The sequence below is a fragment of the Mixophyes fleayi genome, chromosome 5 (assembly GCF_038048845.1).
Source record: "Mixophyes fleayi isolate aMixFle1 chromosome 5, aMixFle1.hap1, whole genome shotgun sequence".
In the NCBI taxonomy this organism is placed as follows: Eukaryota; Metazoa; Chordata; class Amphibia; order Anura; family Limnodynastidae; genus Mixophyes; species Mixophyes fleayi.
In genome coordinates, this window is record NC_134406.1 from 111,353,816 (window position 1) to 111,370,499 (window position 16,684).

General features: G+C 41.8%; 1 protein-coding gene across 3 annotated transcripts in view; it reads right to left on the reverse strand.

The window, feature by feature from the left end:
- SLC12A7 (solute carrier family 12 member 7) overlaps nucleotides 1-16,684 on the reverse strand; it is a 271,122-nt gene that overhangs the window by 111,041 nt on the left and 143,397 nt on the right. Inside the window, exon 1 of one of the 3 annotated variants that reach the window (XM_075212695.1) lies at nucleotides 4,468-4,701. The exons of the other annotated variants lie outside the window; for them this stretch is intronic. Within the exon in view, the coding sequence (XP_075068796.1) occupies nucleotides 4,468-4,507 (40 nt within the window). The 5' untranslated portion in view covers nucleotides 4,508-4,701. Of the gene's footprint in view, nucleotides 1-4,467; nucleotides 4,702-16,684 lie in introns of those variants that run through there. 3 annotated transcript variants of the gene reach the window in all.

Below are 16,684 nucleotides of genomic sequence, written 5' to 3' on the forward strand. Positions count from 1 at the left end.
ATTTGTGTTTATGGAGATCGAGGGAACGGATGATGTATTCACATGACTATTTATCTATAGCAATAGTGTAAACTGGACGATATTCAGTGTTTCATCTCTGCTTTCATTGTTGAAAACTTTATGTGAAAGAGATTAGCGCCGTTTTTACTACACCATTTCTTTCTTTGTATATTGTTTGTATGGTATTTGGTGGAGGTTATAGTAGCGGCTGCCATTCTTTCACGCGCGGTCAGTTTCTTTCTAATTTGCTGTTATATTTGTATTAACATTGGAAAGCATTCTTACTTTGCTTGTTAAACAATCTTATGTGTTACCAGAGATAATACAGCACTGGACATGTGTTTGGGAGAAGATCTTGAAAAAGAATGGTCAGTGATCAAGAAAGGAAGCTAATGTACTCATAAATTAAGGTTAAAAGCCAAAAAGTTATCCAAATTTCCTATCCCTAGATCCAAAAAAATAAGGAGGTTGTTAAATAATCTGCATTACCAAGTAAAATACCCCATCAATCAAAAATAAACCAGTTGAGGTGATACCAATTAGAAATAAGGGACTGAAAATAAACTGATAACAGACAATAATACTAATAATAATATTATAATTATTAATAATAATAATAATAATAATAATAAGAGCTCAGCACTGTTTCATGAAGACAAAGTTATCACAAACTAATATGTTGTATGATACTGTACCAGATACCAGATTGGTACATATGATTACAGTAGTATTAGGGTAAAAGTACTGTATGTTCACAGAAAGAAGATTGGATCAAAGTATAAAAGAAAAAAAAAAGTAGATTATGAATGGGCTAATACAAGTTAGTTGAGTACTATAGGGATTAACATTGGACTATGTCCTTTCCATTTCTATAAGTTACTTAAACTGTAGATATGGTGTAGGACTGGGCTGCATGTAGCCCTCAGAGGGGTCTCTGTATATAGTGTAAAGCTGGGTACACACTGAAGACATTTTCCAACCGACGTGCTATCTCAAACTATGACTGAAGGTCCAATCAGTTTGGAGATTCATGCATACACACTGACACGATTTACCTTCTGTCACAAGAAGCGGCGGCCGCGGGCACCGCCGCGACTCAGTTCCTGTGTGTTCGGACATCCCGGCCGTCGCCATGGTGACCGGGACGTCACTTCCGGAAATCCGGGCAACGGCCGGACGCCGGGAGGTTTGCCTAGGTGCTCTGGGCGCACTAGATAGTAGGGCACATGCGCAGTCTGGCACAATCAGGCAGGGGCTGTGACTAGTATCAGAGCTAAGCTCTGATTGGCTGATACTGGTATTTAAGGCAGTGAGGTCTGCAGCCTCACTGCCGGTTATAGCGTTCTGTCCTCAGTTCTGCTGCCTGCTTGTTCTCTCTGTTTGGTTATTAGTACCTTTGATTGACTACCCGTGTTTGACCTTTGCTTGTTCCTGGACCATTGAACCTTCGCTTCTGACCCTGACCTTTTGCCTGGATTCCGGATTTTGCTCCTTTTGCCTGTGTGTCCGACCTTTCGCTTGTCCCTGGATTTTGTACCTGTGCTAGTGACCTTTGACCTTGGATTTTCTCCTCACTACAGCCTGCCAATCACTCCATTCCTGGGTTCTCCTTTAAGTCAGTATACGTTACTCGACCCTCGGTCAGCCCGCAGCCAAGTCTGTCCCCACCACTAGGGGCTCCAGCGAACACCGGGCCTTCAGAGTAGTCCCCGAGTTTCACTGTACTGGCTTGGGAGTTCCTAACACCTTCAGATCTGTGCTCTTCATCGGGTCCTTTATCTAGTCCTCTAGTCCGGAGAATGACAGCACAATATTCATTCATTCACTACTGTCACATTGTCACACCGATTAAAACTGCCTTGTTATAGTTATCCACATGTCCTAATGAATTTCGTTAGAATATTTAGTTTCAGAGTCACAAATGCTATCTCAGAACGAACAAATTAATTATTCCTTCTTCAGCACACTCTAAATTTATTCACCTTGACATTCAGTGCTAATATTGTCTGAAAAGAGCCTGACTCTGTAAACTCTACAGAGATCGTCAGCATGAGTGCATACACACTACATGATCGTTAGGTGATTGATCGGAAAATATTAAACGGTACGACCAACCAAATGAAACGATGATCGTCACTTTGGGACAACTTTAGATCATCGTGTCACTATACACACTCACACGATATCTGACCAAACGGTAGGATGCCGGCTGATTTGTCCAATTATTAGACGAAAATCCTGTAGTGTGTACCCAGCTTAAGTATTGCAGCCAGTGCTTAACTTGTAGATAAAAAAAATGCAGTGAAAATGAAAAGCTTCTGACATATGCTGGGAGGACATCTATACTAAAATACTTCGGGGCCAAAACAGTCAAGACAACAATTTTATAACTGTACCTCGAAAAGTCCATTATATGTGAAAGAATGGTGATGTCTTATCACTAGATTGACTAACTAGCAGTAGGTTTAAACTTATACTTTAGCTGTGTGAATACTTCATGCTTAAAGAGTGCAGATAATTAAATAAAAAAATGATTACAGAAAGATTTGAAGAGGAACATTGAGGCTGCGCATTTTTACCGTTTCTACGGTAAATTTTCCGCTGATTTTTCCTCGCAACTCTATGGGGCAAGATGAAAAATCAGCGTAGATTTCTTGTACAAAATACCAAGGCTACGATGTTGTGTGGAACATCGTGGCTAACTGAATCTTCCCCTATATATGTGGTACAAACTGATGAAGCTTTGACACAATTGTGAATCATTGTAACACAACAAACAAACAAAAAAAAAAGTATTGTGCACACTAAAAGTAGCAGCTGTCAGTGCAAAATGCTGCATGCAGCTTTTTTATGGGCAATTGCACAAGCTGAAAAAAAAAAATCTACTTAGATCAATAGATCAGTATGTTAGTATTGCGGAGGTCTAACTACAACTGTGCTTTATTATAATTATGATAAAACCACCACATGAGAAATTAACAGCGCTTTGTTGCTGTAAAAAAAGAAAAAGAAAAAGTGAATTAAGGGTAGGGGTCGGTGGTTAATAATTAAAAGGTTTTTTTTTTTATTATACATATTCAGTTTTGTTTCGGTCAGCAGTGGGGAGGGGATTGAGACATATCATGTACATATGCAGAATGATAATTATTTCTCTGATTAACTTTTTATATCCATGACTGTGCAAGAGTAGATACAGAAGTACCCCTAACAGTTCTTGTTTTCCATATCTCTTTGCTGGAGCACATGTGTATGAAAGATCCACAGATGGCACTAATTATTTCACTCGTGACCTGGAAAACCTACTCTGTTAGGGGTACTTGAGGACTGGGTTTGGGAAACACTGCTTTAAGTAATGCGCAGCACTGCCTGCGACCAGTGCTACACTGAAACTAAACAAGTTGGAAAGTAAACTATTCACTCAATGGAAGCTTGTCAATACAGCTGATTGGACAAGCAGCAGCAGTCACCCTGTCATTGATTGATGACCTTCAATAGAGAAACATTTATTTCTAAATAATAAAGGGTGATTTATCTGGATAAACATTGGTTCCAGGCAATGGCAGGGGAATTTGCCAGATTGCAGTGGTCCAATGGTTCTTTTTAGTTTGGAGCACTACATTATTCGGAGCACCTCCTGTACTCACAACAGGTTTTACCATTTGACCCATTTAAAATATCAAACAATCAATCATTTTAGAACCACAGCCGACAGGCTATTATTAAAAGTGGGCTAACAGGACTAAACCGTCAGAAAATTATTTTGGTTAAGGAGTTTTGTGGTTGGAGAAGATCTTGAAAGTTTGTGCTGTCTTCTCTAACAATGTGGTTTAATTTAAATGAATGCGTTAAAAGTTTACATATCATCTAAACAAATGACACCAAATTGTTTATATACACGAATGTACCTGTTCCCATGTGCTCTTTGCAAATTAATTATATTTCAAAAAAAATTAAAGCTCACAATAAGCACACTAACAAAGTGAAAAATAGTATGATACTAATAATTACATTCTGGAAGCTTGTTCAAAGTAGTTATACTTTCCAGTAACAGCTAATTTACACTTGCACTGTACAATGGAGCCATAACTGGCAAATAACATCGGTGGTCAGTATCAAAATTGTCTTCCTTGTACTGTATTTCATCAAACACACAAATCCTTGTGCTGTAGAAACCAGGCAGAGAGGAGAACTAAAGCCTTGCCTAATCCTTTTACGTAACAGATGATACTAGCACTGCACTCATTTAATCTGGTCAAGTCTCTGAAATTAAATGGGTTAAAAAAAAATACAAATATATATATATATCTATCCACACACATACATACTACCACAATGACATTTCCTATGCAGAAATTTTGACAGGGAAGCTTTGATCAAAGGTACCAGCTGCTAAGCATTTGTCAGGAGGAATAAAGACAAAGGCAACAAAAAATTTGGAAAGAAATAACCAGTTTCATTTAAACTTACCAGTGCTAGGACCACCTTCTGTATAATCCAATATGTTCATTTTACAATTTTAGTGGCTAGTCAGGTAAAAATGCATGGTAAAATCACAAGAAAGCAGACTGTTTCCCACTATGTTCCGTTACTGCCTGTGTCTCAGTAGCAACCAAACTACACTAAGGCAAGTCATCAAGCTTCCCAGGGTTTACACTGTACCTATGACACAAAGCCAAGCAGCACAGCAACAGCAATACGCTCTGACAGATTTAAGCCTAGAGATCTTCATCAGTGATAAATAGTGCACGGCCTCAAGACGAGCGGCAAACTGCTAGCACCAAGCGTCTTAAAAAGGATTTCTTTAAAACCACTTCTCTCACCTACCACTGAACCATAAAAAAATAGAATTAAATCCCTTAAGATACAATAGGATAAAACAACTACTAGGGCTAGAATTACATTATTAAAGTTAATGCAATGGCTCACTTAGCAATCGTATAATGTGGTCGCTAAAAAGTCTAGTATTATTTATTGTACTCAATCCCTCTGTTGTAAATATAAATCAAGATATATGTTTAAGTATATACAGCAAGAAGTTTGCTTAAATCAACACTCAATAAAATAAACATTTTAAATAGTTAAATGATCGACATAGTGCTGATAGCTAGAAAATTATGTATATTGCAGCATGAAAAAAATATTTTTAATTTTGAACTACATTTGTGTAGGTATTTAGAATGATGTTTGTGTTCATGACTATGCCAATAGCCTGTGCAATTCCATAGAAGTAAATGCTGCACCTGTTGCTTATACGAACACATATACACACACACATTATATATATATATATATATATATATATATATATATATATATATATTAGGGATGAGCGCGCTCGGATTTCTGAAATCCGAGCCCACCCGAACGTTGCGGATCCGAGTCGGATCCGAGACAGATCCGGGTATTGGCGCCAAATTCAAAAGTGAAACTGAGGCTCTGACTCATAATCCCGTTGTCGGATCTCGCGATACTCGGATCCTATAAATTCCCCGCTAGTCGCCGCCATCTTCACTCGGGCATTGATCAGGGTAGAGGGAGGGTGTGTTAGGTGGTCCTCTGTGCTGTTTAGTTCTGTGCTGTTTAGTTCTGTGCTGTTTAGTGCTGTGCTGTGCTGTGCTGTGCTGTGCTGTGCTGTGTTCTGTAGTATCAGTCCAGTGGTGCTGTGTGCTGTGCTCTGTCCTTCTGAGGTCAGTGGTGCTGCTGGGTCCTGTGCTGTGTCCTGTTCAGTCCAGTGGTGCTGTGTCCTGTGCTCTGTGCTTCTAAGGGCATAGTTATTTCCCCAATATTCCCCTGTGTTTAAAAAAATAAAAAAAAGTTTTTTTTATAAAATACCAAAAACTACTTTAATATTTTTTAATTACCACAAAATTTTCACAACCAATCCTGCAGTATAAGCCCATTGGTACTGCAATATTACCAAGTTCACACATTCAGCAGTAAAAGTCCAGTGGTACTGCAATATTACAAAGTTTACACATTCTGCAGTATCAGTCCAGTGGTGCTGTGTCCTGTGCTCTGTCCTGCTGAGTTCCGTAGTGCTGCTGGGTCCTGTGCCGTGTCCTGTTCAGTCCAGTGGTGCTGTGTCCTGTGCTCTGTGCTTCTAAGGGCATAGTTATTTCCCCATTATTCCCAAGTTTGTAAAAAATAAAAAAAAAGTAAAAAAAAATAAAAAATTTAAAAAAAAAAAAAATATATAATAATTATAACCAAATTTGCAAAACCAATCCAGCATTATAAGTCCATTGGTACTGCAATATTACCAAGTTCACACATTCAGCAGTAAAAGTCCAGTGGTACTGCAATATTACAAAGTTTACACATTCTGCAGTATCAGTCCAGTGGTGCTGTGTCCTGTGCTCTGTCCTGCTGAGTTCCATAGTGCTGCTGGGTCCTGTGCCGTGTCCTGTTCAGTCCAGTGGTGCTGTGTCCTGTGCTCTGTGCTTCTAAGGGCATAGTTATTTCCCCATTATTCCCAAGTTTGTAAAAAATAAAAAAAAAGTAAAAAAAAATAAAAAATTCAAAAAAAAAAAATATATATAATAATTATAACCAAATTTGCAAAACCAATCCAGCATTATAAGTCCATTGGTACTGCAATATTACCAAGTTCACACATTCTGCAGTATCTTGTGCTACATATAATGGAGACCAAAAATTTGGAGGATAAAGTAGGGAAAGATCAAGACCCACTTCCTCCTAATGCTGAAGCTGCTGCCACTAGTCATGACATAGACGATGAAATGCCATCAACGTCGTCTTCCAAGCCCGATGCCCAATCTCGTAGTACCGGGCATGTAAAATCCAAAAAGCCCAAGTTAAGAAAAAGTAGCAAAAAGAGAAACTTAAAATCATCTGAGGAGAAACGTAAAGTTGCCAATATGCCATTTACGACACGGAGTGGCAAGGAACGGCTTAGGCCCTGGCCCGTGTTCATGACTAGTGGTTCAGCTTCACCCACGGATCTTAGCCCTCCTCCTCCTCCCCCCCCCTACAAAAAATTGAAGAGAGTTATGCTGTCAGCAACAAAACAGCAAACAACTCTAAAGAGAAATTATCACAAATCCCCAAGGCGAGTCCAAGGGTGTTGGTGGTTGTCAAGCCTGACCTTCCCATCACTGTACGGGAAGAGGTGGCTCGGGAGGAGGCTATTGATGATGTAGCTGGCGCTGTGGAGGAACTTGATGATGAGGATGGTGATGTGGTTATTGTAAATGAGGCACCAGGGGGGGAAACAGCTGATCTCCATGGGATGAAAAAGCCCATCGTCATGCCTGGTCAGAAGACCAAAAAATGCACCTCTTCGGTCTGGAGTTATTTTTATCCAAATCCAGACAACCAATGTATGGCAATATGTAGCTTATGTAAAGCTCAAATAAGCAGGGGTAAGGATCTTGCCCACCTAGGAACATCCTCCCTTATACGTCACCTGAATAACCTTCATAGTTCAGTGGTTAGTTCAGGAACTGGGGCTAGGACCCTCATTGGTACAGGGACACCTAAATCCCGTGGTCCAGTTGGATACACACCAGCAACACCCTCCTCGTCAACTTCCTCCACAATCTCCATCAGATTCAGTCCTGCAGCCCAAGTCACCAGCCAGACTGAGTCCTCCTCAATACGGGATTCATCCGAGGAATCCTGCAGCGGTACGCCTACTACTGCCACTGCTGCTGTTGGTCGGTCATCTTCCCAGAGGGGAAGTCGTAAGACCGCTAAGTCTTTCACCAAACAATTGACCGTCCAACAGTCGTTTGCCATGACCACCAAATACGATAGTAGTCACCCTATTGCAAAGCGTATAACTGCGGCTGTAACTGCAATGTTGGTGTTAGACGTGCGCCCGGTGTCCGCCATCAGTGGAGTGGGATTTAGAGGGTTGATGGAGGTATTGTGTCCCCGGTACCAAATCCCCTCGAGATTCCACTTCACTAGGCAGGCGATACCAAAAATGTACAGAGAAGTACGATCAAGTGTCCTCAGTGCTCTTAAAAATGCGGTTGTACCCACTGTCCACTTAACCACGGACATGTGGACAAGTGGTTCTGGGCAAACGAAGGACTATATGACTGTGACAGCCCACTGGGTAGATGCATCCCCTTCCGCAGCAACAGCAACAGCTGCATCAGTAGCAGCATCTACAAAATGGCTGCTCATGCAAAGGCAGGCAACATTGTGCATTACAGGCTTTAATAAGAGGCACAACGCTGCCAACATATTAGAGAAAATGAGGGAAATTATCTCCCAGTGGCTTACCCCACTTAGACTCTCATGGGGATTTGTGGTGTCAGACAATGCCAGTAACATTGTGCGGGCATTAAATATGGGCAATTTCCAGCACGTCCCATGTTTTGCCCACACCATTAATTTGGTGGTGCAGCATTACCTCAAGAGTGACAGGGGTGTGCAGGAGATGCTTGCGGTGGCCCGCAAAATTGCTGGACACTTTCGGCATTCAGCCAGTGCCTACCGCAGACTAGAGGCACATCAAAAAAGCTTGAACCTGCCCTGCCATCACCTCAAACAAGAGGTTGTGACGCGCTGGAACTCCACCCTCTATATGCTGCAGAGGATGGAGGAGCAGCAAAAGGCCATTCAGGCCTACACAGCCACCTACGACATAGGCAAAGGAGTGGGGATGCGCCTGAGTCAAGCGCAGTGGAGACTGATTTCCGTGTTGTGCAAGGTTCTGCCGCCATTTGAACTTGCCACACGAGAAGTCAGTTCCGACACTGCCAGCTTGAGTCAGGTCATTCCCCTGATCAGGCTGTTGCAGAAGCAGCTGGAGAAAGTGAGGGAGGAGCTGGTAAGCCATTGCGATTACAGCAAGCATGTAGCTCTTGTGGATGTAGCCCTTCGTACGCTTTGCCAGGATCCGAGGGTGGTCACTCTTTTAAAGTCAGAGGAATACATTCTGGCCACCGTGCTCGATCCTCGGTTTAAAGCGTATGTTGTGTCTCTGTTTCCGGCGGACACAAATCTACAGCGGTGCAAAGACCTGCTGGTCAGGAGATTGTCCTCTGAAGAGGACCGTGACATGCCAACAGCTCCACCCTCATTTTCTTCCACATCTATGGCTGCGAGGAAAAAGCTCAGTTTTCCCAAAAGAGGCACTGGCGGGGATGCTGATAACATCTGGTCCGGACTGAAGGACCTGCCAACCATTGCAGACATGTCTACTCTCGCTGCATTGGATGCTGTCACAATAGAAAAAATTGTGGATGATTACTTTGCTGACACCATCCAAGTAGACATGTCAGACAGTCCATATTGTTACTGGCAGGAAAAAAAGGCAGTTTGGAAGCCCCTGTACAAACTGGCTCTATTTTACCTGAGTTGTCCCCCCTCCAGTGTGTACTCGGAAAGAGTTTTTAGTGCAGCGGGGAACCTGGTCAGTGAGCGGCGAAGGAGGTTGCTTCCTCACAACGTTGAAAAAATGATGTTTATAAAAATGAATAATCAATTCCTCAATGAAGTACAGCACTGCCCTCCAGATACTACAGAGGGACCTGTGGTTGTGGAGTCCAGCGGGGACGAATTGATAATGTGTGATGAGGAGGAAGTACACACTGTAGGGGGAGAGGAATCAGAGGTTGAGGATGAGGACGACATCTTGCCTCAGTAGAGCCTGTTTAGTCTGTACAGGGAGAGATGAATAGCTTTTTTGGTGTGGGGGCCCAAACAAACCAATCATTTCAGTCAAAGTTGTTTGGTAGGCCCTGTCGCTGAAATGATTGGTTTGTTAAAGTGTGCATGTCCTATTTCAACAGCAGACCTCTCAACTGCAGCTCATCCCTCCTCTGCGGGGATAATGTCTCCTGTGCTCTGACACGTCACTCTGTGTACTCTCAGCCTCAGGATCTGACACTACAGCTACCATGCCTCTTGTAGCAGCCCTCACTCCAGGGCCTCTTCCATGTGCAGTGTCCCCCTCTCTCTTGGGTTCACTATAGTGGCATGGAGTTCTCCCCCTCATCCAGGGCACACATTCCTTGCCCTGGCTCAGTCACCACGCTCAGACTTCCAGGCAATGCTGGGGGAGCCTGGGAGCTTCCACCCCAGGTCCCCAGCTACAACTCTCCTCTCCTGTGTCTTCTCTCTCTTTCTGACACTTTAAAGATCGTGCCTTTAAATGAAAAAGTCAGTCTTCATTGCACGACTATGTGCAAGTGCAACAGGGACATTTTTTTGGGTTTACAAAGTCAAACAATAACACTACGACCCTGTCTGTCTGGGGTCTGTCAATGACGAATTGTCTGGAGCATGTTTTGAGGAGGTATTGTGGCCCCGGTATCAAATTGGGTACCGGGGCCACCCCACTATGCAGTCCAGATACTTGTTTGGTGGAATTCCGACACGTGGAGGGTTTTTTAATTATATTGTGGCCTCGGTACCAAATTGTGTACCGGGGCCACCACACTACGCAGTCAAGATACTTGTTTGGTGGAATTCAGACCAGTTGAGGGTTTTATTATTATATTGTGTGGACCACTCTATCTATACCACACTACAACTCTATACCACTCTATTTCCTACTTTAATTCTATTTAATTCTATTTCCTACTTTAATTCTATTACTAATTAATTAACATAAAGAGGAACAAAAATAACCAATTTTACCAAAAGTATAATATGACTTAGACTTACAAACACTACACTTGAAAGATCGTGCCTTTAAATGAAAAAGTAAGTCTTCATTGCACGACTATGTGCAACAGGGACAGTTTTTTTCTTTACAAAGTCAACTAATAACACTTGGACCCTGTCTGTCTTTAACATACTTAATGGGATCTCAATGACGAATTGTCTGTAGCATGTTTGGAGGAGGTATTGTGGCCCCGGTATCAAGTTGGGTACCGGGGCCACCCCACTACGCAGTCCAGATACTTGTTTGGTGGAATTCTGACACGTGGAGGGTGTATTTATTTTATTGTGGCCCCGGTATCAAGTTGGGTACCGGGGCCACCCCACTACGCAGTCCAGATACTTGTTTGGTGGAATTCTGACACGTGGAGGGTTTTTTAATTATATTGTGGCCTTGGTACCAAATTGTGTACCGGGGCCACCACACTACGCAGTCAAGATAGATAGATGCGTATCATAGATAAAGTACATTCAGTGGTGTGGGGCAAATTGAAAAATATTCAAAATGCACTGACATTATCAAAAACAAGAGGTTGTCACACGCTAAAACTCCAACATGTATATGATGGAGAGGATGGAGGAGCAGCCGTATGTGTAGTGTAATGCAGACCTGTTGAAGGTTTTTTATATATTTTATTGTGGTGCCCAGTGCCCACTCCTCTACGCAGTCCAGGTACATTTATTGGTGCGAATCAAACAAGTTGATGGTTTTCTTATTATATATATTGTGGTGACCCACTCCTCTACGCAGTCCAGGTACATTTATTGGTGCGATTCATAAAAGTTCAGGGTTTTTAAGATATTGTGGTGACCCACTCCTCTACGCAGTCCAGGTACATTTATTGGTGCGATTCTTAAAAGTTCAGGGTTTTTAAGATATTGTGGTGACCCACTCCTCTACGCAGTCCAGGTACATTTATTGGTGCGATTCATAAAAGTTCAGGGTTTTTAATATATTGTGGTGACCCACTCCTCTACGCAGTCCAGGTACATTTATTGGTGCGATTCATAAAAGTTCAGGGTTTTTAATATATTGTGGTGACCCACTCCTCTACGCAGTCCAGGTACATTTATTGGTGCGATTCATAAAAGTTCAGGGTTTTTAAGATATTGTGGTGACCCACTCCTCTACGCAGTCCAGGTACATTTATTGGTGCGAATCAAACAAGTTCAGGGTTTTTAAGATATTGTGGTGACCCACTCCTCTACGCAGTCCAGAAAGATACCTTTTTGCAACGTTTTGGACTAATAACTATATTGTGAGGTGTTCAGAATACACTGTAAATTAGTGGAAATGCTTGTTATTGAATGTTATTGAGGTTTATAATAGCCTAGGAGTGAAAATAAGCCCAAAAACTTGATTTTTAAACTTTTTATGTTTTTTTCAAAAAAAATCCGAATCCAATACCTTAAATCCGAACCGAGACCTTTCGTCAAGTGTTTTGCGAGACAAATCCGAACCTCAAAAATAACGAAAATCCGGATCCAAAACACAAAACACGAGACCTCAAAAGTCGCCGGTGCACATCCCTAATATATATATATATATATATATATATATATCTATATCTATCTATCTATCTATATATATACACACACATACACATACATACATACATACACACACTGAATAAGTGATCATGACAACTAGATAATAGCCTGACAAATTAGTGTTGCCGTTAGCTTAGTGACGGCCATGCTGACTGTGAAAGTTGAATGATGGTAGAGGGAAAACGTTGAGACATGGACAATACATTTAAGTACAAAAGCAACTTACATTGTATTAAAATGGGCAAGGGGACATAATGGCTGACAAAAAATAAATACAATTGTTTTTTTGAGAGTCAGGAGAACATTGGTGCTTGTATCCTTTATTCAATTTCATACGGAACAAATTAAATTAGAGCAAACTTGTTATTGTTTGCTAAAATGAAACAGCATTTTTATTCTATTTACATCAGTAAACAATAGTGGTGACAAGGGGTTAGCAGCTTAGCCATTAAAAAAAATAAAATAAATATGGATATAAAAATTTCCGTTTCAAAACTGCTTAGATGCAGGCTACACGCCTGCATTGTAGTAACTGCAGATAGGTATTCTATCACTGGAATTCCAGTGCAGTAATGCAAAATTTGTCCTGGGCGAGTTCTATATACCTTAACTGCAAGAACAGTTACGCTACACAGATTTCAGCAGAATGTCAGCTTTCTATTCTGCAGTAAAAACACAGTACTGTAACACTTGTGCCTGTGGCCTCTTTATTCTGGGAAATGATTCTAATGTTTCCTATGACACATTGTATAGATAGAAGAACAAGGATGAAGGGACACATAATGGCTAGATGTGTAGAGGATTCAGGCTGGTAGAATATACTGTTCATTTAGGGTACATAATGCGTAGTATTTCAGGACATTAAATGTCGGGTCCTCATTAAACATAATGCAGTGTCAACGACAACAAAAAATCTCTGCAGCTTGCAAACTGGTGTATATTCTGCATAATTTAAAGCCCATTCTAAGGACCCATCCATCTGGTTACATATGAACTAAGTAGAGCCCATTGTGGTGGTACAGTATACATTTATACCCAGCAAAACAAATGAAGGGTTTTACGGACATTTTTGGAAAAGAAGTGAATTACCCCCCCCCCCCCCCCCCCCCCCCACAATCTAATTCTTCAGTGACTTGCAGCCCACATCAGTGCAGTTGTATTTATGGGGTGTAAGAATCAGTTTGGTAAACTTCCTGAGCTGACCGAAACTCGAAAAATACCTGTGCCTCAGCTTTCCTAATAAATGGCCCATTTGCCTCCCTTCCTCTCGCTGCCACTTCTATTCAGTCCCCCAACCCTGACATGATCTGCCCTACACCCTCTCCCTTTCCTTAACACCCTGTTCCTTAATGGTTTTACACCACATCCCCTCTACCATGTAAACTATCTCGTCTTCTGGCTTCCTTCCCTCTCTTCCTTACACAATCTGCTGCCATTTGTACCATACATTTAAATCACTAACCTACTGCTGCAGATAAGGTAAAAACATAATGACCATGTCCCCAGGACTTTAAGTTAACAAAATACAGTACACAACACTATCATTTTCCCAGTAATAGGTTGCAATACAATGCAGTAGACGTAAACATGCAATTTTCTTTACTTTACCTCTCGAGAAACAAACATATCTTGGCTAGCTAAACAATAATACAATTAACAGTATTAGGTTATATATGGGTGTTTGGACATGTTAAGACAGAATCTACAAAGCAATAAAGAATGCTTGCACAAATACATATAATTGTACGTATAATTGAAATCAGTCAGTTGTGTTCTCTATTGCTACTGAAATCCATCAAAATAATGGTGAGACGGTTAACATAATAATAATTTGGCATGATTGTTTATGTTTGCTGGAAAACTTGTGACCAGGCTATATACCACCAGACTTCAATTTTCACATGGGCTAGTGATAAGTCTACATGTCACTTTCAGCTAAACAACAACTGTGCTAGTCCTTTATGTGTCTGCACATAGCAGACAAAATGAACACAGAGGTCCTGACACATCGGTGCAGGGAAACTTCCTGCATTCACCTTCAGTTTCTGCTAGCAGTGTCTTGTCCATGACTATCTGCAAACAGCATAACAAAATTTTGAGAATTACAAAAATATTGGTTTTCACAAAGTTTGCTGCTTCAGCATTTTTAGACCTTTTTGTCAGATGTTGCTATGGTATATGAAGTAAAATTACAAGCATTTTATAAGTGTCTATGGGTTTTATTGATAATTACATAAAGTTTATGCAAAGAGTCAATATTTGCAGTGTTGACCTTTCTTTTTGAAGACTTATGCAATTCGCCCTGGCATGCTGTTAATCAACTTCTGGGCCACATACTGACTGATAGCCAGGGGCGGATTGGCCATTGGGCTTACCGGGAATTTTAGGCCGGGGACATGATGAGGCCGACTGTCGGCTGCTTGAAGTTCTTGTTTTATTACATCTTATTTTTTTATCTGTTTTTTTTTTAAATTTTATTATGGATGCCGGTCGACAATCAGTGCCAGCCTAATATGGGGACGGATTGGGGGGGGGGGGGGAGAGGGGGCAGCGGAGGACCCCTGAATCAGAGGTGCCAGCAGGGGGAACATTGTTGTGGCCCCGGAACTCATCATAAACCCCGCCCCCATGCGTGGCCGCGTCCTTGTCCTATCCAGTAATAAACAAAGGTCACATGGGACGCGCACCATGTGACTGGTGCTGTCCCATGTGTACTGTGCAGGAAGCGCCGCTGGAATAAGGTAAGTGTGAGGGTGTTTTATGTCAATGTAGCGTGTGCTAGTGTTATGGAAATGTAATGAGGGTCAGGACAGGAGACGTTATGTGTGTTAATGTAGTGTGTGTGGGCAGGGGGGCTAATGTCTGTATATTGTGTGTGGGCAGGGGGGCTAATGTCAGTATATTGTGTGTGGGCAGGGGGGCTAATGTCAGTATAGTGTGTGTGGGCAGGGGGGCTTATGTCACTGTAATGGGGGTGAGGGGGGGGCTTATGTCACTGTAGTGTGTGGGCAGGGGTTCTTATGGCAATGAAATGGGGGTGAGGACTGGGGTCATACGACAATGAAAAGAGGTGAGGGAAGGAGGGCATATGACAATGAAATGGGGGTGAGGGCATATGACAATGAAATGGGGGTGTGAGTTAGGTGGTGACTAATGGGTGATGGTGGGGCAATTTAGTTTAATAGTGAGGGGGACTAACAATTTAAGATGAGTAGGCAGGACTTTTAATTTAATGCTAGTTTGGGGCTATTAATTCAATGTGGGGCTGATTTTGGGGAGGAGGGCTATTTATTAAATGTGAATATGAATAAATTAAGGCAAGGGATGATTTTGGGAAATGGTTATATTTATTAAACGTAAATGCTATTTATTGCTGGTCCTGTTTGGACGTAGGGAAATAGGTTAATTTATTAAATGCGGATACTATTAATTTAATGTTTGGGTTGGTTGGAGGGAAATAGATCTATTGATCAAATGTGAATACTTTTATTTTAATGGAGCTAGAGGGAGGCCTAATTATTAAACGTGTGTGCTATTGATTTAACGCCGGGGCTCATTGGAGTTTTCTTAATTTAATGTACCCATTTTTTTTCCAGATATTACTCTCAACATTCCAGGATCCAGATGAGCAACAACTAAGCTAAAGACACCAGCAGCCCCAGGTAGGGAAAGCGACAAGAACAGGACACATATACTCTGGTACATACAGTAGGCGCACACACATACGGGGACACACACAGTGGGTACACACGCATACTGGGCCCCGCCTACCATTTATTTGGCCCCGCCCACATGAGGCCACTTTCAGACTTTTTTCCAGGGCCACTTTAAGTTCCCAATCCGCCCCTGCTGATAGCCACCAATTCTTGCCTAATCAATGCTTGGAGTTTGTCAGAACTTGTGGGATTTTGTTTGTCCACCCGCCTCTTGAGGCTTGACCACACATTCTCAATGGGATTAAGGTCTGGGGAGTTTCCTTGCCATGGAACCAAACTGTTGATGTTTTGATCCCCGAGCCACTTAGTTATCACTTTTGGCAAGGTGCTCCATCATGCTGGAAAAAGCATTCTTAGTCACCAAACTGTTCTTGGATGGTTAGGAGAAGTTGCTCTTGGAGGATGTTTTGGTACCATTCTTTATTCATGGCTGTGTTCTTAGGAAAAATTGTGAGTGAGCCCACTCCCTTGGCTGAGAAACAACCCCCCACATGAATGGTCTCAGAATGCTTTACTGTTAAAATGACACAGTACTGATTGGTAGCGCTCACCTTTCCTTCTCTGGACAAGCGTTTTTTTTCAGATGCCCCAATCTAAAAGGGGATTCATCAGAGAAAATTATTTTACCCCAGTCCTCAGCAGTTCAATCCTTGTACTTTTGCAGAATATCATTCTGTCCCTGATATTTTTTCTGGAGAGAAGTGGCTTCTTTACTGGCCTTCTTGACACCAGGCCATCCTACAAAAGCCTTCGCTTCACTGTGCATTGGTGGTGCC